The sequence below is a fragment of the Sparus aurata genome, chromosome 19 (genome assembly GCF_900880675.1).
Source record: "Sparus aurata chromosome 19, fSpaAur1.1, whole genome shotgun sequence".
In the NCBI taxonomy this organism is placed as follows: Eukaryota; Metazoa; Chordata; class Actinopteri; order Spariformes; family Sparidae; genus Sparus; species Sparus aurata.
In genome coordinates this window covers 27,303,655-27,327,916 of record NC_044205.1, presented here as the reverse complement: position 1 = coordinate 27,327,916, position 24,262 = coordinate 27,303,655, and the positions used below count along the sequence as shown (strand labels likewise).

At 41.5% G+C, this 24,262-nt stretch overlaps 1 protein-coding gene across 1 annotated transcript in view; it reads right to left on the bottom strand.

Annotated features, from left to right (window-relative positions):
- LOC115569884 (NLR family CARD domain-containing protein 3-like) overlaps positions 1 to 24,262 on the bottom strand; it is a 42,038-nt gene that overhangs the window by 4,089 nt on the left and 13,687 nt on the right. The window contains exons 8-10 of the mRNA XM_030398090.1: positions 22,392 to 22,456; positions 11,395 to 11,568; positions 7,645 to 7,818 (exon numbers count right to left, since the gene is read on the bottom strand). Coding sequence (XP_030253950.1) covers positions 7,645 to 7,818; positions 11,395 to 11,568; positions 22,392 to 22,456 — 413 coding nt within the window. The remainder of the gene's footprint in view (positions 1 to 7,644; positions 7,819 to 11,394; positions 11,569 to 22,391; positions 22,457 to 24,262) is intronic.

Sequence of the window (24,262 nt, the reverse complement as noted above, 5' to 3'; positions counted from 1 at the left end):
ATTCAAACTTTCTGTCTTAAAATATGCAGAGGAAAACTCTGGAGAAGCAGCCGCTAGACGTTTCTCTTTCGACCAGAAGAGAGTGAGAGAAACGGAGCTTCAGCGTCTGTCTGAGGAGGACAGCAACAGGGCCAGGCTGCCTGCTGGAGGGAGGAAGAAGGCTAGAGAGGAGCCTGAGATAAACATGCGGGGATGAGTTATCAGCAAACGGGCATGTCACGAGAGAGTGTCCCGCAGAATGATCAGGGCGATGGAGAAACAAATGTCCGCCACCGTGAGTGACAGCAGAGATGAGGAGTTTGCAGCGAGTGCTGGTTGGATGAATCGTTTCCTCCGCCGCAACAACTTCACTTACAGAAGACAACTATTACCCAGAAGGATGCCAGAGAATTCACAGAGAAGCTGGAGAAGTTTGTGACATTTTCATTCTGGATTTTTGAGAGGAAGGAATTAAACTCCTGTCCCAAATAAACGCCTGGTCTGTTAAGTGATTGAAACAAATAAACGCCCGGCTATTATTTGGTATTTTACGGTATGATAGCTCGCCTGGTCGGGGAGAGAGACATGCATCACAGTGCTCAGCTGCAGACACAGCAGAGAGGTGACGAGACGCGACTCATCATGACTGACAGGCATCAAGGCCACTCAGCGTTACCTTACTGACGCGCCCCCAGATATTTCATTCACAAAAACAAGGCCTGTGGCCAGGGGCGGTTCTAGGGGGGGCCAACAGGGGCCAGTGCCCCTGTGACTCTGAGTCTGGACCCCCCTGTGGCCCCCCTGACAGGGAGTCTGCATTAATATCACAATGACAGATTTCTTGCAATGATTTTGTTCTGAAGGGAAAAGCAGAATTAAAGTGTCTCAGCAGTTTACTACCCAATCGAAATAGCTGAAATTGTAAACACTGCTTTGTCTGAATGAGGGATTTATCCTTTTTTCCGGGTTGTATGTGCCCCCTAACAAAAAAGCCGGCCCCAACCTGGCCCCCCTATTAAAACTGGTCTAGAACCACCACTGCCTGTGGCGGTTCTAGACAGCTGTTTTTTTTTTTCTTTCTTCTTCTTCTGGGGGGGCAACTGCAATGAACCAGCTTTGGGGGGCCAGCTTGCAAAAGGTTGAGAACCCCTGCAGTAGTTGAATCCGTGTACCCAGCGGATTCTCTCACTGCAACACTAACGAGATGATGGGTAAACATACGTGATTAAAAAGGTGTGATGAAAATTACGCTATGATGATAGCGTATTTTTCATTCATTACACGAGCGAGGGTGCCGGCCGGGCCGGGATGCAAAAAGCAGCATAATATGAAGGTCTTAACTGCTGTACTATTGTCACAATCATGCTCACCCCTCAGTATTTATACTATAGAAGATATATCCCGCTGCCTGGGTAGCTGGCTAATATGGCAAAAGTAGAGCAGCTAATGATCTACTTTATGTTGATGTAGCTATTGTAATGAAAAGCACGGGCGCTCGTGTGTTGATTAACTGATATTTCATTCCAAAAGTCGTCATAAAATAAAGGGAACCACCACATTTAACAGCCTGGAGGACGGAAGTAGATAAACCTGGTAGAAACAGTGCCCACCCCTACGCGACGCTCCTTGAAGTACAGCGAACGCACCCGCAAAGAAGCGGGGATAATCTGATTGGTCAACAGTAGCCGGCCTTCTATTGGTTGATAGTGTTGATGCAAGAAAAATCCATGAGCAGAGGAGAGATCCGAGAGCAGAACTTGACCTGTGAGCAGGTGTGTGTTCTGAGCGCGTGCACTTAGATCTGAGCACGCAGAGGGCACATTTGAATGAGAGCGACATTTTTGTGTGCAAGAAGTAGAAATGTGAGCACAGGCATGTGATTTTTTAGTTCAAGCAGACATTTTGGGAGAAAGCAGAAGACATTTCAATGCAAGCACAAAATGTGAGCATGAGGAGAAAAATTCTGAGCACGCGAAGGAGCTGTGTCACTGAAAAGGAATGAAATCATGCTCTCAAACTGAAAATCTATGCTCTTGATTAATGACATGATTCTACTTCCATATGAGCCTTCCTTAGTTTATACTTCCCCATATATTTTATGATAAAATTGGTGTGTAAAGTTCTCCAAAATGCTGAAGGAACCGGATCCTTCTGGGAGCTCTCAGATTATGCTACTGTCAGTCTCGCCAACATAATAACTGTAAATCTCACATCTACTTTACTTTTTATTTATTTTCATTTCTTTAGGAAAAGTGGAGTCAGAAGATCAAATCATCTTCAGTTTAAACTATTCAGTCAGTGTAAGCATCATATAGCTTCATAAATCTATCATTATCATATATTTAAAAAAAACTTGACATCCAGTGTAGATGTTTGTTGTTATATGAAGGTTTTAAATGTGCAGCTCCACATTAAGATACTCAGTGAGGATCAGTATAATATCAGCCTGATGTCTGCAGTTTAGTGTCACCACAACTTTCACATCATCTTAATCTGAGCACAGAAGTAAAACATGTTGTCTGACCTCAGAGTCTCCAGTCTGCAGTCTGGACTCTGCAGAAAATCACACAGCAGCTTCACTCCTGAATCCTTCAGGTTGTTGTTTCCTCTCAGGTTCAGCTCTCTCAGATGGGAGGGGTTGGACTTCAGAGCTGAGGCCAGAGAAGCACAGCTGATCTCTGACAAACTGCAGTACTCCAATCTGAATAAAGAATAAATGATGTAAGTTTAGAAGACAATGTTCCTGCTTGAAATCATTCAGTGATTAATAATCTGTTGAAAAAGAAAATGAGAAAATGGAAACTCCAAACATCTGAACCCAACAGGACGCAGGTTAAAACCTCTAAAATACAAAAGGTGACAAAGAGCTCTCATTAATATTAATGACAACGTGCTGCTGCTTCAATAAAGACGTCGTGACTTCACCTCTTAAACTCTGCAGCTCCACCAGTGGCTCCATCTATACAAACTCATGTTGTGAAGCCAAACTAATAAAAACTAACTAAAACTGATTTTAGATTCAATTCAAGATCACAAAGTTTCCAAAACTGCAAATATGCATCTATGAATGGATTTGGTGTAGGAAGCAGAATCTCTTCTTGTTGGTTCTCAGACTCTCTTGCACTATTCATCACGTGCACAGCACTGAGTCTGGCTCGCTCACTTTCCTTTACTTTTTACCTGCGTCGCTATAAGACACCTGGTTTGTTACTTTATATTTCTGCACCTCTCTGGCTTGCCTTTGAACAGGACTCCCTCCATAAGCAGCTCTATGTTCACCACCACAGTTACAGCATCTGATTTTTGTGTCTTGGTCACACTTTCCATATTCATGTTCACCTGCACATCTTAGTTTTCCTTCACATTGTCCTGCAGTGTGTCCCATTCTCTGACACTTGAAACATGGTAATGGTGCCGGGATAAACTCTCTCACATCACAGCTCAAATATCCCATTCTTGCTTTCTTACACTCACTGTTTTCAAACTGGAGGACGACTGACAGACTGTCTGATTTCAGGCACTTTCTTTGTGTTTGCAGCTTTCACCATCTTTCCCTCTTTTACTTCTTGAGCTATCTCATCCATCAACATTGCCAAAGGAACATCATAAATAACACCTCTAAGCTTTGATCATTTTCCTGGGATGTGAGCACTGATTTTGTCTCCATCTAATGTATTTGCTCTGAGGAACTGATCTCTTTGCATCTGATCTCAAGTATTTAGCAAACGTGATGTTCCACATTTCTTTTTCAGTTGCTTTTGTCAGTTTCAGTTGGTGAAAATGTTCCTCTTCTTTTTTGAACACGATCATTACTTTCCATTCTGTTTGTTCACTCTCCCTCCTCATGTTGTCCTCCTTAGTTTTTTAACCATGTCGCCGCCTCCAAGCCAGAAGCTGCACTACCAGAGCTGTCACTGCTATCTGTCCTCTTTCTACTGACATCCTGCCATGGCATAATATCACTATCTCCATCCGTACTGTCACACATGATGGTTACAGTCACTGTACAGTTCCTGCTAATCCACCAATACTCTGTTCACTTCTCTCTCGCAATCTCGTTCTCCAAACAATTCTCTCTCTCACACCTTCTTACCTCTTTCCATTTCTTCTTCTGTGGTCTTAGCCCATGGAAGTAGAATCATGTCATTAATCAAGAGCATAGATTTTCAGTTTGAGAACATGATTTCATTCCTTTTCAGTGACACAGCTCCTTCGCGTGCTCAGATTTTTTCTCCTCATGCTCACATTTTGTGCTTGCATTGAAATGTCTTCTGCTTTCTTTCAAAATGTCTGCTTGAACTAAAAAATCACATGCCTGTGTTCACATTTCTCCTTCTTACACACAGAAATTTCGCTCCCATTCAAATGTGCCCTCTGCGTGCTCAGATCTAAGTGCACGCGCTCAGAACACACACCTGCTCACAGGTCAAGTTCTGCTCTCCGATCTCTCCTCTGCTCACGGATTTTTCTTGCATCAACACTGTCAACCAATAGAAGGCCGGCTACTGTTGACCAATCAGATTATCCCCGTTTCTTTGCGGGTGCGTTCGCTGTACTTCAAGGAGCGTCGCATACGGGCGGGCACTGTTTCTACCGGGTTTATCTACTTCCGTCCTCCAGGCTGTTAAATGTGGTGGTTCCCTTTATTTTATGACGACTTTTGGAATGAAATATCAGTTAATTAATACACGAGCGCCCGTGCTTTTCATTACAATAGCTACATCAACATAAAGTAGAACAATAGCGGCTCTACTTTTGCCATATTAGCCAGCTACCAAGGCAGCGGGATATATCTTCTATAGTATAAATACTGAGGGGTGAGCATGATCGTGACGATAGTACAGCAGTTAAGACCTTCATATTATGTTGCTTTTTGCATCATGGGACGCTGGTTCGCATCCCGGCCCAGCGTCCAGAGCGGGGTGTAAATGTACCGTATATTACGAAATAATAGTAGCGTTTCAATTAACCGCAGGGTCCCTTTAAACGCCGGGTGCAGGTGTATATTTTGATAAATAACCGCTGGTTCCAAATAAATGCTGGGTCTAATTCATTTATTTTTTCAAATCGAGGAAGAAGACGTGACCACTAACACTGCACGTTTTTATTCTTCACCTTTTTCACGCGTTGTGCTGCTTTCTGTCAGTCAGTATCACACTGATGATCGCCATGGCTCCGGTGCAGCAACACAATAAAAAGTATGACTTGAATTCAAACTTTCTGTCGTAAAATATGCAGAGGAAAACTCTGGAGAAGCAGCCGCTAGATGTTTCTCTGTCGACCAGAAGAGAGTGAGAGAAACTGAGCTTCAGCGTCTGTCCGAGGAGGACAGCAACAGGGCCAGGCTTCCTGCTGGAGGGAGGAAGAAGGCTAGAGAGGAGCCTGAGATAAACATGCGGGGATGAGTTATCAGCAAACGGGCACGCCACGAGAGAGTGTCCCGCAAAATGATCAGGGCGATGGAGAAACAAATGTCCGCCACTGTGAGTGACAGCAGAGATGAGGAGTTTGCAGCGAGTGCTTGTTGGATGGATCGTTTCCTCCGCCACAACAACTTCACTTGCAGAAGGATGCCAGAGAATTCACAGAGAATCAGGCGAAGTTTGTGACATTTTCATTCCGGATTTTTGAGAGGAAGGAATTAAACACCTGTCCCAAATAAACGCCTGGTCTGTTAAGTGATTGAAACAAATAAACGCCCGGCTATTATTTGGTATTTTACGGTATGATAGCTCGCCTGGTCGGGGAGAGAGACATGCATCACAGTGCTCAGCTGCAGACACAGCAGAGAGGTGACGAGACGCGACTCATCATGACTGACAGGCATCAAGGCCACTCAGCGTTACCTTACTGACCCGCCCCCAGATATTTCATTCACAAAAACAAGGCCTGTGGCCAGGGGCGGTTCTAGGGGGGGCCAACAGGGGCCAGGACCCCTGTAACTCTGAGTCTGGACCCCCCTGTGGCCCCTGACAGGGAGTCTGCATTAATATCACAATGACAGATTTCTTGCAATGATTTTGTTCTGAAGGGAAAGGCAGAATTAAAGTGTCTCAGCAGTTTACTACCCAATCGAAATTGCTGAAATTGTAAACACTGCTTTGTCTGAATGAGGGATTTATCCTTTTTTCCGGGTTGTATGTGCCCCCTAATAAAAAAGCCGGCCCCAACCTGGCCCCCCTATTAAAACTGGTCTAGAACTGCCACTGCCTGTGGCGGTTCTAGACAGCTGTTTTTTTTTTTTTCTTCTTCTTCTTCTGGGGGGGCAACTGCAATGAACCAGCTTTGGGGGCCCAGCTTGCAAAAGGTTGAGAACCCCTGCAGTAGTGGAATCCGTGTACCCAGCAGATTCTCTCACTGCAACGCTTAACAAGAGATGATGGGTAAACATACGTGATTAAAAAGGTGTAATGAAAATTACGCTATGATGATAGCGTATTTTTCAGTCATTACACGAGCGACGGTGCTGGGATGCAAAAAGCAGCATAATATGAAGGTCTTAACTGCTGTACTATCGTCACGATCATGCTCACCCCTCAGTATTTATACCATAGAAGATATATCCTGCTGCCTGGGTAGCTGGCTAATATGGCAAAAGTAGAGCAGCTATTGTTCTACTTTATGTTGATGTAGCTATTGTAATGAAAAGCACGGGCGCTCGTGTATTAATTAACTGATATTTCATTCCAAAAGTCGTCATAAATAAAGGGAACCACCACATTTAACAGCCTGGAGGACGAAGTAGATAAACCCGGTAGAAAGAGTGCCCGCCCGTACGCGACGCTCCTTGAAGTACAGCGAACGCACCCGCAAAGAAGCGGGGATGATCTGATTGGTCAACAGTAGCCGGCCTTCTATTGGTTGACAGTGTTGATGCAAGAAAAATCCGTGAGCAGAGGAGAGATCGGAGAGCAGAACTTGACCTGTGAGCAGGTGTGTATTCTGAGCGCGTGCAGTTAGATCTGAGCACGCAGAGGGCACATTTGAATGGGAGCGAAATCTTTGTGTGCAAGATGGAGAAATGTGAACACAGGCATGTGATTTTTTAGTTCAAGCAGACATTTTGAGAGAAAGCAGAAGACATTTCAATGCAAGCACAAAATGTGAGCATGAGGAGAAAAAATCTGAGCATGCGAAGGAGCTGTGTCACTGAAAAGGAATGAAATCATGTTCTCAAACTGAAAATCTATGCTCTTGATTAATGACATGATTGTACTTCCATATTAGCCTTCCTTAGTTAATACTTCCACATATATTTTATGATAAAATTGGTGTGTAAAGTTCTCCAAAGTGCTGAAAGAACCGGATCCTTCTGGGAGCTCTCAGATTATGCTACCATCAGTCTCGCCACCATAATAACTGTAAATCTCACATCTACTTTACTTTTATTTATTTTTATTTTTTAAGGAAACGTGGAGTCAGAAAATCAAATCATCTTCAGTTTAAACTATTCAGTCAGTATAAGCATCATATAGCTTCATAAATCTATCATTATCATTTATTTTAAAAAACTTGACATCCAGTGTAGATGTTGTTGTTATATGAAGGTTTTAAATGTGCAGCTCCACATTAAGATACTCAGTGACGATCAGTATAATATCAGCCTGATGTCTGCAGTTTAGTGTCACCACAACTTTCACATCATCTTAAAACATGTTGTCTGACCTCAGAGTCTCCAGTCTGCAGTCTGGACTCTGCAGAAAATCACTCAGATGATTCACGTCTGAATCCTTCAGGTTGTTTCCACTCAGGTTCAGCTCTCTCAGATGGGAGGGGTTGGACTTCAGAGCTGAGGCCAGAGAAGCACAGCTGATCTCTGACAAACTGCAGCCCCACAATCTGAATGAAGAATAAATGATGTAAGTTTAGAAGACAATGTTCCTGCTTGAAATCATTCAGTGATTAATAATCTGTTGAAAAAGAAAATGAGAACATGGAAACTCCAAACATCTGAACCCAACAGGACGCAGGTTAAAACCTCTAAAATACAAAAGGTGACAAAGAGCTCTCATTAATATTAATGACAACGTGCTGCTGCTTCAATAAAGACGTCGTGACTTCACCTCTTAAACTCTGCAGCTCCACCAGTGGCTCCATCTATACAAACTCATGTTGTGAAGCCAAACTAATAAAAACTCACTAAAACTGATTTAGATTCCAATTCAAGATCACAAAGTTTCCAAAGCTGTAAATGTGTCAGGATGAATTCTGTAGGACAGAATCTCTTCTTGTTGGTTCTCAGACTCTCTTGCACTATTCATCACGTGCACAGCACTGAGTCTGGCTCGCTCACTTTCCTTTACTTTTTACCTGCGTTCGCTATAAGACACCTGGTTTGTTACTTTATATTTCTGCACCTCTCTGGCTTGCCTTTGAACAGGACTCCCTCCATAAGCAAGCTCTATGTTCACCACCACAGTTACAGCATCTGATTTTTGTGTCTTGGCCACACTTCCATATTCATGTTCACCTGCACATCTTAGTTTTCCTTCACATTGTCCTGCAGTGTGTCCCATTCTCTGACACTTGAAACATGGTAATGGTTTGCCGGGATAAACTCTCTCACATCACAGCTCAAATATCCCATTCTTACTTTCTACACTCAACTGTTTTCAAACTGGAGGACGACTGACAGACTGTCTGAATTTCAGGACTTTCTTTGTGTTTGCAAGCTTTCACCATCTTTCCCTCTTTTACTTCTTGAGCTATCTCATCCATCAACATTGCCAAAGGAACATCATAAATAACACCTCTAAGCTTTGATCATTTTCCTGGGATGTGAGCACTGATTTTGTCTCCATCTAATGTATCTGCTCTGAGGAACTGATCTCTTTGCATCTGATCTCAAGTATTTAGCAAACGTGATGTTCCACATTTCTTTTTCAGTTGCTTTTGTCAGTTTCAGTGGTGAAATGTTCCTCTTCTTTTTTGAACACTATCATTACTTTCCATTCTGTTTGTTCACTCTCCCTCCTCATGTTGTCCTCCTTAGTTTTTTTAACCATGTCGCTGCCTCCAAGCCAGAAGCTGCACTACCAGAGCTGTCACTCCTATCTGTCCTCTTTCTACTGACATCCTGCCATGGCATAATATCACTATCTCCATCCGTACTGTCACCCATGATGGTTACAGTCACTGTACAGTTCCTGCTAATCCACCAATACTACCGTCAGTCTCCCTGCCATAATAACTGTAAATCTCACATCTACTTTACTTTTTATTTATTTTCATTTTCTTAGGAAAAGTGGAGTCAGAAAATCAAATCATCTTCAGTTTAAACTATTCAGTCAGTATAAGCATCATATAGCTTCATAAATCTATCATTATCATTTATTTAAAAAACTTGACATCCAGTGTAGATGTTTGTTATTATATGAAGGTTTTAAATGTGCAGCTCCACATTAAGATACTCAGTGAGGATCAGTATAATATCAGCCTGATGTCTGCAGTTTAGTGTCACCACAACTTTCACATCATCTTAATCTGAGCACAGAAGTAAAACATGTTGTCTGACCTCAGAGTCTCCAGTCTGCAGTCTGGACTCTGCAGAAAATCACACAGATGATTCACGTCTGAATGCTTCAGGTTGTTCTGACTCAGCTGCAGCTCTCTCAGATGGGAGGGGTTGGACTTCAGAGCTGAGGCCAGAGAAGCACAGCTGATCTCTGACAAACTGCATCTCTCCAATCTGAATAAAGAATAAATGATGTAAGTTTAGAAGACAATGTTCCTGCTTGAAATCATTCAGTGATTAATAATCTGTTCAAAAAGAAAATGAGAAAATGGAAACTCCAAACATCTGAACCCAACAGGACGCAGGTTAAAACCTCTAAAATACAAAAGGTGACAAAGAGCTCTCATTAATATTAATGACAACGTGCTGCTGCTTCAATAAAGACGTCGTGACTTCACCTCTTAAACTCTGCAGCTCCACCAGTGGCTCCATCTATACAAACTCATGTTGTGAAGCCAAACTAATAAAAACTCACTAAAACTGATTTTAGATTCAATTCAAGATCACAAAGTTTCCAAAGATGCAAATATGTCAGGATGAATTCTGGGGAAATGTGAACAGAAGTTATTTGTATTCTGGCTGTAGTGATATAAGATCTTTAAAATAGAATTACTGAGCTGTTAAAGACAAATCTTTGCAGTGATAAATATAAATATTCCAGCCAACAGAATCAAATACCTTTTCAGTGTCGAGGTTGAGAACAACAGATTTATCTTTAGTTTTGCTCAGATGTTCCATTAAGTGTAAAACCCGTCTTACATCATCTTGTGTCTGTCTGTTCTTGATGAATCCTGTTTGGTCGTCATCTATTATGTCAGGAAGTAAGTTCTCAAGTCTTGTTGTAATTATTGAGGCGTACAGTCTGCAGTCTGAACTTTGTATTGATATGGGTCTGTATGAACTACACTCAGATTTATCTTCATCTTTGGGATTATGGAGATTATTTCTTGTCTCCAGGATTTTGGTGTTTCTGCACCTTTAAGTGTAAAACTGAAGCATTTCAATAATACTGCTGTTAGTATCTCTCTGAATGTGTTGCACCATTCAGCTGGGTATCCATCCACACCTGGTATCTTAACTGTAGTCTTGATATGACATCATCTAATTCTTGTTTCATTATCTTACCTGTCATTACTTTATCATGTTCTGTTCCAATGGATGGCAGGTCCAGTGAGTTCACAAAATGTGTGATGCTTGTCAGCCTCCAAGCCAGAAGCTGCCCTACCAGAGCTGTCACTCCTATCTGTCCTCTTTCTACTGACATCCTGCCATGGCATAATATCACTATCTCCATCCGTACTGTCACCCATGATGGTTACAGTCACTGTACAGTTCCTGCTAATCCACCAATACTCTGTTCACTTCTCTCTCGCAATCTCGTTCTCCAAACAATTCTCTCTCTCACACCTTCTTACCTCTTTCCATTTCTTCGTCTGTGGTCTTAGCCTTCCTTAGTTTATACTTCCACATATATTTTATGATAAAATTGGTGTGTAAAGTTCTCCAAAATGCTGAAAGAACCGGATCCTTCTGGGAGCTCTCAGATTATGCTACCATCAGTCTCGACACCATAATAACTGTAAATCTCACATCTACTTTACTTTTTATTTTCTTTTTTTTTTTTAGGAAAAGTGGAGTCAGAAAATCAAATCATCTTCAGTTTAAACTATTCAGTCAGTATAAGCATCATATAGCTTCATAAATCTATCATTATCATTTATTTAATAAACTTGACATCCAGTGTAGATGTTTGTTGTTATATGAAGGTTTTAAATGTGCAGCTCCACATTAAGATACTCAGTGAGAATCAGTATAATATCAGCCTGATGTCTGCAGTTTAGTGTCACCACAACTTTCACATCATCTTAATCTGAGCACAGAAGTAAAACATGTTGTCTGACCTCAGAGTCTCCAGTCTGCAGTCTGGACTCTGCAGAAAATCACACAGATGATTCACGTCTGAATCCTTCAGGTTGTTCTGACTCAGGTCCAGCTCTCTCAGATGGGAGGGGTTGGACTTCAGAGCTGAGGCCAGAGAAGCACAGCTGATCTTTGACAAACTGCAGCTCCTCAATCTGAATAAAGAATAAATGATGTAAGTTTAGAAGACAATGTTCCTGCTTGAAATCATTCAGTGATTAATAATCTGTTGAAAAAGAAAATGAGAAAATGGAAACTCCAAACATCTGAACCCAACAGGACGCAGGTTAAAACCTCTAAAATACAAAAGGTGACAAAGAGCTCTCATTAATATTAATGACAACGTGCTGCTGCTTCAATAAAGACGTCGTGACTTCACCTCTTAAACTCTGCAGCTCCACCAGTGGCTCCATCTATACAAACTCATGTTGTGAAGCCAAACTAATAAAAAACTCACTAAAACTGATTTTAGATTCAATTCAAGATCACAAAGTTTCCAAAGCTGTAAATCTGTCAGGATGAATTCTGGGGAAATGTGAACAAAAGTTATTTGTATTCTGGCTGTAGTGATATAAGATCTTTAAAATAGAATTACTGAGCTGTTAAAGACAAATCTTTGCAGTGATAAATATAAATATTCCAGCCAACAGAATCAAATACCTTTTCGGTGTCGAGGTTGAGAACAACAGATTTATCTTTAGTTTTGCTCAGATGTTCCATTAAGTGTAAAACCCGTCTTACATCATCTTGTGTCTGTCTGTTCTTGATGAATCCTGTTTGGTCGTCATCTATTATGTCAGGAAGTAAGTTCTCAAGTCTTGTTGTAATTATTGAGGTGTACAGTCTGCAGTCTGAACTTTGTATTGATATGGGTCTGTATGAACTACACTCAGATTTATCTTCATCTTTGGGATTATGGAAATTATTTCTTGTCTCCAGGATTTTGGTGTTTCTGCACCTTTAAGTGTAAAACTGAAGCATTTCAATAATACTGCTGTTAGTATCTCTCTGAATGTGTTGTACCATTCAGCTGGGTATCCATCCAAACCTGGTATCTTAACTGTAGTCTTGATATGACATCATCTAATTCTTGTTTCATTATCTTACCTGTCATTACTTTATCATGTTCTGTTCCAATGGATGGCAGGTCCAGTGAGTTCACAAAATGTGTAATGCTTGTCAGCCTCCAAGCCAGAAGCTGCACTACCAGAGCTGTCACTCCTATCTGTCCTCTTTCTACTGACATCCTGCCATGGCATAATATCACTATCTCCATCCGTACTGTCACCCATGATGGTTACAGTCACTGTACAGTTCCTGCTAATCCACCAATACTCTGTTCACTTCTCTCTCGCAATCTCGTTCTCCAAACAATTCTCTCTCTCACACCTTCTTACCTCTTTCCATTTCTTCGTCTGTGGTCTCAGCCTTCCTTAGTTTATACTTCCACATATATTTTATGATAAAATTGGTGTGTAAAGTTCTCCAAAATGCTGAAAGAACCGGATCCTTCTGGGAGCTCTCAGATTATGCTACCGTCAGTCTCCCTGCCATAATAACTGTAAATCTCACATCTACTTTACTTTTTATTTATTTTCATTTTTTTAGGAAAAGTGGAGTCAGAAAATCAAATCATCTTCAGTTTAAACTATTCAGTCACTATATATATATATACTTCCCCATATATTTTATGATAAAATTGGTGTGTAAACAGGGTTCGATATATCCGATGGCCCGGGGCCAGTAAAGTAGGTGCAGGGCATGTCGATTGGCCAGTCACTGCCCGTACGACAATCGTGATTCGCTAGAATGCATGCGAGAAATCCTTCGAGTGACAGCGGCGAAGGAGTGCTACGAGTCCGAGAGGAGGAAAAGGGGATTTCTCCCGAGGTGGAGGGATCAGTATACCTGGCTGAACCACCGTGGCGGCGTAATGTATTGTGAAGTATGTAGGCAGTTTCCGGCGAAGGCTGTCAGGGGCGTCGCGCCCGTGGGGGATGTGGGTGTTTTACCACACTTTTCCCGGTGAGAGGGTTCAACACCTTCACTTTTTCTGCAGTTTATCCGCAGTTTGAACAAACGCCTCACTACAGTCTCTCAGTGTCTCCGGCCGCTCTGTGTATGTGCTCGCTGCAGCTGCCTCCTCTCTCCTCCCTCTCCTGTTGCTGCTTCAAACATGACACCGGCTTTGGGACTGACCGGCTGATGATTGGCTGTTCTGCCTTAAGTCCCGCCTCTCTTGCTGTGTTAGATTTATTGTTCAGCTCGTGCTGATGAGGCAGGATCTACCGTAAAATACCAAATAATAGCCGGGCGATTATTTGTTTCAATCACTTAACAGACCAGGGCCCGTATTCACAAAGACTTTTATCTTAAGTAGTAAGTACTCCTAAATCGGACTAAAAGTTTTTATGTAGGAGTCGTTTCTTAAAAGTAATTCACAAAGCTGCTGAGACCTACTTTTAGTTATGAAAACAGTGAACTCCTAAACTAGAAGTAACTCTCTGTTGCTATGGATGACGTCATTCTATAAGGACGCACTTAGAAGCGGTGACAACGGTGATTGGCTGTTGAGTGACAGGGCAGCCCATTGAAAAGTCAATTAGGCTACGCAATGCATGAAGTGAAAATAAGGAAGTTGCCTACAAGCCCATGACAAAGCCTATGAAAAGATATTGGATAAAGAAATGTAATTATGAAGAGAATTAAGTGCACCCCCCACCCCCTGCCAAACAAATACGCTTCGGACAAAAATGACAAATTAGAGGATAAATAAAAAAAAACGGCAATAAATAAAAACGACATTTGCTCGAAAAGCTGCGTCAAACCACTCTCCATTAAAATTCGGGAATCGTGTGTTGATCCGGGCCATTTCCCAACAATGTCCAGTATATTGTAATGTGTGTCAAAGACAATTTGTGTATAGATGGAATGCAAGCCCTATTCGCACAGGACTAGTATAACGTGGGGACCTCCAGTAATTTGTAATAATTGCGGAGGTCGTCTGTGATCTTAATCCCGTGCGAATCTGCCATGTCTGTTATTTGTAAAGTAAAAATTCCACTGCAAATTACGTACCATATTTCACCAAACACAGAGTTCATGTGATAATATTAGTCCTGTGCAAATCGGCATCTCTGTGATTTGGGGTCGTTTTTTGTTTTTCTTAAAGGAGTCATCACCCGGAAATCGCAATTTCTCTCGTTAAATCATGCATATTGGTGTTGGACCTCTGTTGAAACTTGCCTGAAAAGCTGGAGTTTGAAAGTGGCTTATTTTTTTCGCTTTGGCTGTTTTTCCGAACAGGAAGAGCGCACAGTAGTGCGCGTTCCTAAAGCACAAGATTTTGACCCTGCTCCTGTGGTGACGTTACCACAGGAGGCTACTTGCATATTAAGCATCGGCTCACAGCCGTCCTCAGCCAGAGTGAGCACGCTGAATCTGCTTATTTCTCCGTCATTTTCACGCCATACATCGTGACCGCCAGCATTAAAACTCAGGTCTTACATGTAAAACACGAGTGTGAAAAGTAAGAAGGAAAAAACAAAGAATTTACCATTCAGAGACATCCTGCTGTAAACGTGTCTCTTCCACCGTCTCTGCCTCTTCACTCTCCCGTTCAGTTTCCGACTCCGGCTCGTACATAAATGCCTGAATTCCGTAAGGTTCGTCATTTAGTGTGTGCGCCATGACAGGGGGCTGTTTATGTTTTGGAGTCTGTGTGTGCACGCAGGCTCGCCCCCCATTCCGGCTCTGTCCTTCCTGCGGCCAATCAACGCGCGCCTCATTACATATTAATACAATGCACATCCGGACCGGTCAAAACCTCGCGCATAATCTCGCGTGAGAAAGTCGCGGTATGAAAAAGGGTCAGAACAAGCTCTATGTTTGATTTTTTTTTATTTTTTTTTTTTCTAATAAGTTTTAAGAATTGATCCAAAGCGATCCAAGAGGGACTTGATATGTAAAAAACCAGGTGATGACTCCTTTAAGGTTTTTTGTGTTTTCCACACCTTTTTCTGCCTTTTTCCCGGTCCAGAATTATGGAGGCTGCGTTGGGAATTATAAATGAAAGTTTTGACAGCATTTTGGGTGCAAATTCAGGAGGCTCATCAGAAGAGCGAAATCTCGAAAGATTATTAGATGGATTACATGCATGGCAGCATGCGGTAAGGAACATTTTTCCATCTTTCAACAGGCTCACCAGTTATTATATTAAAAAATATCCATATCTAACTGTTGTGTTGCTCCAGTAAGGGCTCCGGTGCGATCGACCCGGAGGATAATGTCAGTAAATCCGAGTTAAAACACAGACTTCGCTTATCCTGTGTGAATGCGCCGCACAAAACACGGACGTGTTGGGATCATTTCTAAATCACTTGAGGTCTCCAGGTAATACTAGTCCCGTGCAGTGGCGTGGCGTGATGAAAATTTCCGAGGAAGCCAAGTGAGACATAACCTCTAAGCTGTGTATGTTTTACGGGGGTGGGGTCAAAAAATCATATGTTGCAATTTATATGTTGCTATTTCATGTAGTCGGATGAACTATTAGAGCGCCCAGCATCATTTTACCAGGACTTACACACGCTTGTTATCTGACCGACACTTTGAGCACCGACGTGCTCTCTCTCTCTCTCTCTCTCCCTCAGTCAGTCAGTCACTCATACACGCACACACACACAGTCCTCACAAACGTCTCATTAATATATGCAACCACCCTCCCAAAAGCACAACCAGCTGCTTAATGCACAGCACACATTTGATATTGGAAAGATGCGAATTCATTCACACACTCAATCAGAAGCCGTTAAGTTTTACGTCCACGTCAAACACGACTTGTACGCTCTATGTGAGATACGCAAATGCTTTTCACTTTTCAGTTTATATACATAATAATAAATGTAAATGTTCATTATACAGCAACACAACAACCCAGTGCCAGTGGCTGTAAACAGCACACCTGACATGTGCATGTATTCAGACAGCCCGGCCCGTCACAGCCGCTGTCCGTGGTGCTCATTTTCTCCACATAAACAAAACAATAAACAACAACTGGAGTGGACTCACATGCTGCTTAATCAAAGCAAGCAAGACACAATAAGGACTATAATCACATCATTATGATGCGCACAGAAAAAAAAAAGCGTTTTCCTCACCCTATTCGTAGAGGAAGGCCATCCTCCTGTCTCTCATGGTGGCAAAGTGATCGTGACCATGTCGTATAACTTCCCACTGGCTTTTAGGTCCTCCACAACAACAGAGTCAATGGATATCTTGGTCAAGTTTATAAGCCTGTCCTGTCCACATGTGTTCCTCAGTTTTGTTCCTCTTTAGAAAGGAGAATGAGCGCTCTGCTGATGCGCTGGTAGCCGTAATCGTGAGCATACGCTGCAGCAGTTTGAAGACCTCGGTGTCAAACTCCACAAAAGTTTGCACCAACTCCACAAAATTGCCCCTGTTTACGCTGCCAGTGGCCTCACTGTGACCCCTGAACGCTTGCTCTTGGCGCGCAAGGTACAGGGCTGCAACGATGAGTCTCATTAAAATATCCCGTTTTTTCTTCACCTGCTCATTGTGCTTCTTTGTGCTCAGACTTTTTGCCAAATCCAGAGCCTCGTTAATCCAAGCTTGGCGCTACCAGCTAGCCACTCGGTGCGGACGTAATTCTCCTCATTAAAAGTCCGAAAACTTTTCTTCATCTCAGTACGGAGCTCTAGTGTTGGTGTTAGCCTGCCGTCAGATTTAATTCGGACTTGAGTTGCTGCTGTAGAGTCAGTTTAGTAAAATTATTTTTTACTAAATACTCCAAATCTCCACCCTCCATACTTGCGCTTAATATTTTTGCTAGCTTACCAAGTATTGACACAAAACAACAACTTCCGTCATTTCATTCAATGACGTTAACGTACTGTGATTTGATTGGCCTGAAGCCAACGAGTTTGTGCAGCGCCATAGAGAGAAAGAGTTGCGACACTCTGTGATGTCGCCGCCGGGGTGGTCACGTGGTTCATTTAAGCCCCAATAGTTCCAAAACACAGGCTGGCTGTCATGTTCTTCTATGGGACAGACAGCAGCGATTGCGTTTTTGAGCGGTAAATATTAAAAAACACACACATCCAAGTACTTTTTTAGCTGTTATTGTGTTATTGCATTTTTGTTAATGTCAGTTTTGCATTTGGAGAGTCAGGGTGACAACGAAAAGCTGTGTATTACTTAGATAACTTTTACATTTTTGGAGGGAAAAGCTTAGTGTTCATGTTTAACTTTTCTTTTAATTATCATGCATGTCATGATAATCGTCTCATGATTTTCATTTTAGTGCAACTGGCCTGTACTATTGATTACCGTGATTTGGCTTATAAATTCCGATTCAGCCATTAGCTTACCTTCGTGGTAGCAGAGGTCTGCCATGGTCTATTCAGCATTCACCCAGCAGCTAGCTTCACTTCTTCTGATGAACATGGTCACCCCAGGACCACAACGTCATGTTAGAACTAAGAATATTACTAGAATATTTAAGATTAAGCCATACACATATTATCAAAACTATTTATTTACGCCTGCATGCTTGGGTCTATAGGTAACTGCAGGGCTATTAAGATTTTTCTCTGTGGTTCTGGGTTCGTAACGTTAGCTGTAACTCAACTCAAGTAACTTAAGCAAATAACAAAACACTTGTAACTCCTGTTACAGTTATTGAGACATCAGTGTAAGGATGGCTGATACAAATCCATGTTTTCAAATAAAGTATTTTTTATTAAACAATGACAGACAACAAGAATGTGTGTCTGTGTGTGTGAACAAGAAAAACAAAAACCAGGGGCAGGTGATCCATGACATCGCAACCATGAAAAAAAAAAAAAAGCTCAGGAGAAGGACCAATGCCAATGCGCAGACCATTTGCAGCAGCCACCGCCATCACCGTCAGCCGCCGTGACCACCACCGTCAGCCACCATGACCACCACCGTCAGCCGCCATGACCACCACCGTCAGCCGCCGTGACCTCCAGCAGCAGCCGCTTAAAATAAAGCGCAGTAGCCTACATACAGTAATGAGAGTAACCATGTTAAAGTAAACACGGAACAGTACAAAACATTAAATGCAGGCAACAACACGTCACGTAATAAAAAAGGCAGTATGTCCCAAAATTCAATGAAATATTAAATGAAATATTTATCACAAACGCCCCCTTATTTCTACTACTGCTAGCAGCTAGAACGAGTCCTATATCACACACATAACCGACTAACGATGGCTGACACGGTCAGGTTCAGCAGATAAAAGCCAAAATAAATAAAACCCATTGATAATACATGTAAATTCTGCTTGTTAGTTACCAAACATCATTAATATAAAAGTTGCTAGCGATTCATTACCGGACTCTTACGTTACCTTCACAGCTGGCGACGTCGCGCTAGCTAACTAGCTAGCAGGCAATGCTTGAAAATTGTCTCTAACAACCAAGATAAAATATAGATAATTATGCCGTGCACGTACAAATGAAGACCAGTATACGCATCACAAAGGGCCTCTGATACAATATAGACAGTTGACAATTCAAAAGAGGTCGATATTTCAGCAACTTACCTCTGGAACTATTCGATGCGCCGCAATGTAAGTGAATGAGGTCCAGCGCCCAAATGACAGTGTTTGGAACTATTCCGAGCTCCATAACCCGGAAGTAGGCGGTACAAAGCGGCGCCATTTTTTACAACGGAGGTCTATGGGAGTGTCGCCACTCTGTTAACTCTATAGGCAGGAACACACCGGCCCAACCGTTGGACGTCTGAAGCGTTTGGAGAGGCTCGGACGAGGTCGGGAGCAAATATGTTTGGTGTGTTCAGCTCTGTCGGAAGCTTTCGGAGCCGCGCGGACGTTGTCGGATCCGACTGAGCATGCGAAGTCTGAGGAGGAGGGCCGTCGGACGTCTGAGCCATTGGATTCTCTGATTGGTTGTGTGCCAGCTGAATAGCCGTTCTGATTGGCGTTGTGCTAGCGAATCAGCGCGGTGTGTGGGAGGGACGGAATACTGTGTGCGCTTTGTTTTTCTATGCACTCCGTTCCGTCATTCCCCGTTTTCATGTTTTGCAGGACTGGCACAGACTAGTTGTTCTGTCCGTTCAGGACGAATTAATTCTTGTTCGTCTGGTAATGCCTCGCTGCATGTTTAGTATGCAGCTGTTTTTATCGGAAATAGTTAAGTTTCGTTTTGATCGAAAGTAAAGAGAGTTGCGTGCATAAGGTTCTCGTTTACAACTCACAACACAAGCGCCACCCGCTTATTGCATCTCGCGCAAGCGCAGAACGTACACGCTACTGTGGAGTAGGCAGCACGTCGAAGCGGTGTGTTCTATGCAACTTTTCTGCCGAACAGGTCAGACAAGAGGCAACGGAGTGGTCGGAGAGTGGTCGGATAAGGCAGTTGGACGTCTGGGCGGTGTGTGGGGGCCTCTCTCTGAGTTTGTGGCTTCCCTTAACACTGTCCTGACCAATCACAGGGGAGCAGTGTCGTGCCAAACGTCTCACCTGATTGGTCAATCATTCTTTTTTTTTTTCACGAAGGGAGGCCAGCTCAGCTTGGCCTCCTCACAGAGAACAGAGTGCAGTACCATGTTTTCAACGCTCATTCACCACGTAACATTTAGAGGGGCGCTGTTTTACACATTATGAAACGCTCAATAATTAATGAAGAGAGACGAGGAGGAGACGACAGACAAAACACAGAAGGATTACGTAAACTGTTAAAAAAAGTATTTTTATTAAATGACGGTTATATTCTGAAAAAAGTGAGGAAGCCTGGCTTCCCTTGGCCTCTGCAAGAAAACGCCACTGGTCCCGTGCACAGAGCTGCATTTTCCCCGTAGTCAAATACCGGAGTGTTGCCAAACATTTGAACTCTGGCGTTATTGGATTGTTTCAGTTGGTTGGGGACGTTACTGCGTCCCTCACCAACTCAACCACAACTTCAATCCCTTCACAGTCCATCCGACATCGTTTTAATATTTCCCTGTTATTTAGCGTCTCCAAAACATTCAGCTGTGACCAGGTCTTAGCGAGTTAGGAGTCCTCTGGACTACTTCTAAGGTCTCCCAGACTTAGGTGCTACTTTTAGGCTTAAAATGTTTTGTGAATAACTCTTATTTTCAAAAATTAGGAGTCCTAAAGTTACGACTGACACGCCCATTATTTTTAGGAGTTGCTCCTAAATTCGCCTGTTAGGAGCTACTTTTAGCCTTAAGATTCTTTGTGAATACGGGCCCAGTTGTTTATTTGGGACAGGCGTTTAATTCCCTCCTCACAAAAATCCGGGATGAAATTCATAAAAATGTCACAAACTTCGCCAGCTTCTCTGTGAATTATCTGGCATCCTTCTGGCCACAACACGTGAAAAAGGCGAAGAAGAAAAACGTGCAGTGTCAGTAGTCACGTCTTCTTCCTTGATGTTTTTTCAAAATAAATTAGACTCGGCATTTATTTGGAACCGGCGTTTTTTTAACCAAAATATACACCTGCACCTGCGTTTAAAGGGGACCACATGATGTGTTTATAATGTTTTTATGTGTTTACAGCTGCTAATGTATGTAACGCTGTTACTGTGATGACATATGACAGTTACATATTTAATCTGTCTATATTAACCACATCCTGACATGTAACTGTGATTTTTGATGGGTACTAATATAACAATCATGACAAAAAATTAACAAAGACTGCAGATCAAGATAAGAAGCTGCAACTGCCAGTGAGCTGCTTTCTTTTCTGTTAGCAGTGAAGTGACATAGTCCATGACAGAACATTATAGAATATGATAATGTATAAAATAACATTTAATGGTAAAAAAAAAAAAAAGTACAGTTGCAGTAGGCTTCTATTATAAATATGCAGCATATAAATAGTTCATTATTATTATTATTATTATTATTACTATTTTCTGCATATTCTTGACTTTGAATGGGAGCTGCTGTAAAGCATTTCTGTTTCTGATTCATATATTATGCAGTCAGTTGTCCATATTTTAAGTTAAATTAAATGAATCAAGACAGATGTCACATTTACTTGTCAGGGTGTAGTTATTATAAACACAGATTCAATATTTAAGTGTCATTTATCATCACAGTAACAGTGTTACATACGCTGTCGCGGTGGTTCAGCCAGGTATACTGATCCCTCCACTTCGGGAGAAAGAATGGTACTGTTTGTACAGTGCTTTCAGAAAATCAATCAACTGAAAAATGATAACAGAATTATAGGAGTGAGAGAAATGATACATCTCAAAATATTAAATATGTTGTAATTTCAATTTTGAAATTGTAATACTTGTTATTACGCAAACCCCTATTACTTTTTGCCATCATTGCCAGATCATACTGACTTTTCAGGGACAGACTCTCTAAACAATTAAATGGGAACAATTTCAATAAATAAACAAGTCTTTTTCTTTTTTCTTTTTAAAAAAAAACCAAAACAGTTATTTTCATTTTTCGTGGCTGGGCCACTAAAATTACACATGGGGCCAGTAAAACTCGAATCTACTGGCCAGTAAGAAAAAAATGTTATGTTGGACACTGGTAAAGTTCTCCAAAATGCTGAAAGAACCGGATCCTTCTGGGAGCTCTCAGATTATGCTACCGTCAGTCTCGCCACCATAATAAGTGTAAATCTCACATCTACTTTACTTTTTATTTATTTTCATTTCTTTAGGAAAAGTGAAGTCAGAAAATCAAATCATCTTCAGTTTAAACTATTCAGTCAGTATAAGCATCATATAGCTTCATAAATCTATCATTATCATTTATTTTAAAAAACTTGACATCCAGTGTAGATGTTTGTTGTTATATGAAGGTTTTAAATGTGCAGCTCCACATTAAGATACTCAGTGAGGATCAGTATAATATCAGCCTGATGTCTGCAGTTTAGTGTCACCACAACTTTCACATCATCTTAATCTGAGCACAGAAGTAAAACATGTTGTCTGACCTCAGAGTCTCCAGTCTACAGTCTGGACTCTCCTTCAGATCACACAGCAGCTTCATGTCTGATTCCTTCAGGCTGTAGTTTCCTCTCAGGTCCAGCTCTCTCAGATGGGAGGGGTTGGACTTCAGAGCTGAGGCCAGAGAAGCACAGCTGATCTCTGACAAACTGCAGCCCCACAATCTGAATACAGAATAAATGATGTAAGTTTAGAAGACAATGTTCCTGCTTGAAATCATTCAGTGATTAATAATCTGTTCAAAAAGAAAATGAGAAAATGGAAACTCCAAACATCTGAACCCAACAGGACGCAGGTTAAAACCTCTAAAATACAAAAGGTGACAAAGAGCTCTCATTAATATTAATGACAACGTGCTGCTGCTTCAATAAAGACGTCGTGACTTCACCTCTTAAACTCTGCAGCTCCACCAGCGGCTCCATCTATACAAACTCATGTTGTGAAGCCAAACTAATAAAAACTCACTAAAACTGATTTTAGATTCAATTCAAGATCACAAAGTTTCCAAATATGCAAATGTGTCAGGATGAATTGTGTTTCTATATTTCATTATCACTTTCTTTTATAACATGATGTGGAATATAAGATGACGATCAAGAGTTGAAGAGGATCACAGTAAATTATTCAGTGTAGATTTTTCTCTTTATATGAAGGTTTTAAATGTGCAGCTCAACACTGCTCTGCCACAGTCAATGGATTAAACCACTGTAAAAGAAAATAGATTTTATCATTGAGATGGTCAGTGTGGAACAGTATAATAGAAACTTAACATTCAACTCAAGATCACAAAGTTTCCAAACATGCAAGTATATCAGTATAAATTCTGTGGAAGACTAAACAAAATACATCTACTGTATTTATTTATTTAATGAAAAGTGGAGTCAGAAAATCTTCAGTTTAAACTATTCAGTCAGTATAAGCATCATATAGCTTCATAAATCTATCATTATCATATATTTTAAAAACTTGACATCCAGTGTAGATGTTTCTTGTTATATGAAGGTTTTAAATGTGCAGCTCCATATTAAGATACTCAGTGAGGATCAGTATAATATCAGCCTGATGTCTGCAGTTTAGTGTCACCACAACTTTCACATCATCTTAATCTGAGCACAGAAGTAAAACATGTTGTCTGACCTCAGAGTCTCCAGTCTGCAGTCTGGACTCTGCAGAAAATCACACAGCAGCTTCACTCCTGAATCCTGCAGGCTGTTTCCACTCAGGTCCAGCTCTCTCAGATGGGAGGGGTTGGACTTCAGAGCTGAGGCCAGAGAAGCACAGCTGATCTTTGACAAACTGCAGCTCCTCAATCTGAATAAAGAATAAATGATGTAAGTTTAGAAGACAATGTTCCTGTTTGAAATCATTCAGTGATTAATAATCTGTTCAAAAAGAAAATGAGAAAATGGAAACTCCAAACATCTGAACCCAACAGCACGCAGGTTAAAACCTCTAAAATACAAAAGGTGACAAAGAGCTCTCATTAATATTAATGACAACGTGCTGCTGCTTCAATAAAGACGTCGTGACTTCACCTCTTAAACTCTGCAGCTCCACCAGTGGCTCCATCTATACAAACTCATGTTGTGAAGCCAAACTAATAAAAACTCACTAAAACTGATTTTAGATTCAATTCAAGATCACAAAGTTTCCAAAGATGCAAATATATCAGGATGAATTCTGGGGAAATGTGAACAAAAGTAAATCCATAAAATCAAAGTCTCTTCAGTTTGAACTAGTGTGAGCATCATATAGTTTTATAAAACTGATGGAAAATGAAAATATTAAATATTTGTTGTTGTCTGTTTGTTAAAACAGAGATAACTTATTTATTAATTGTGTTTCTATATTTTATTAT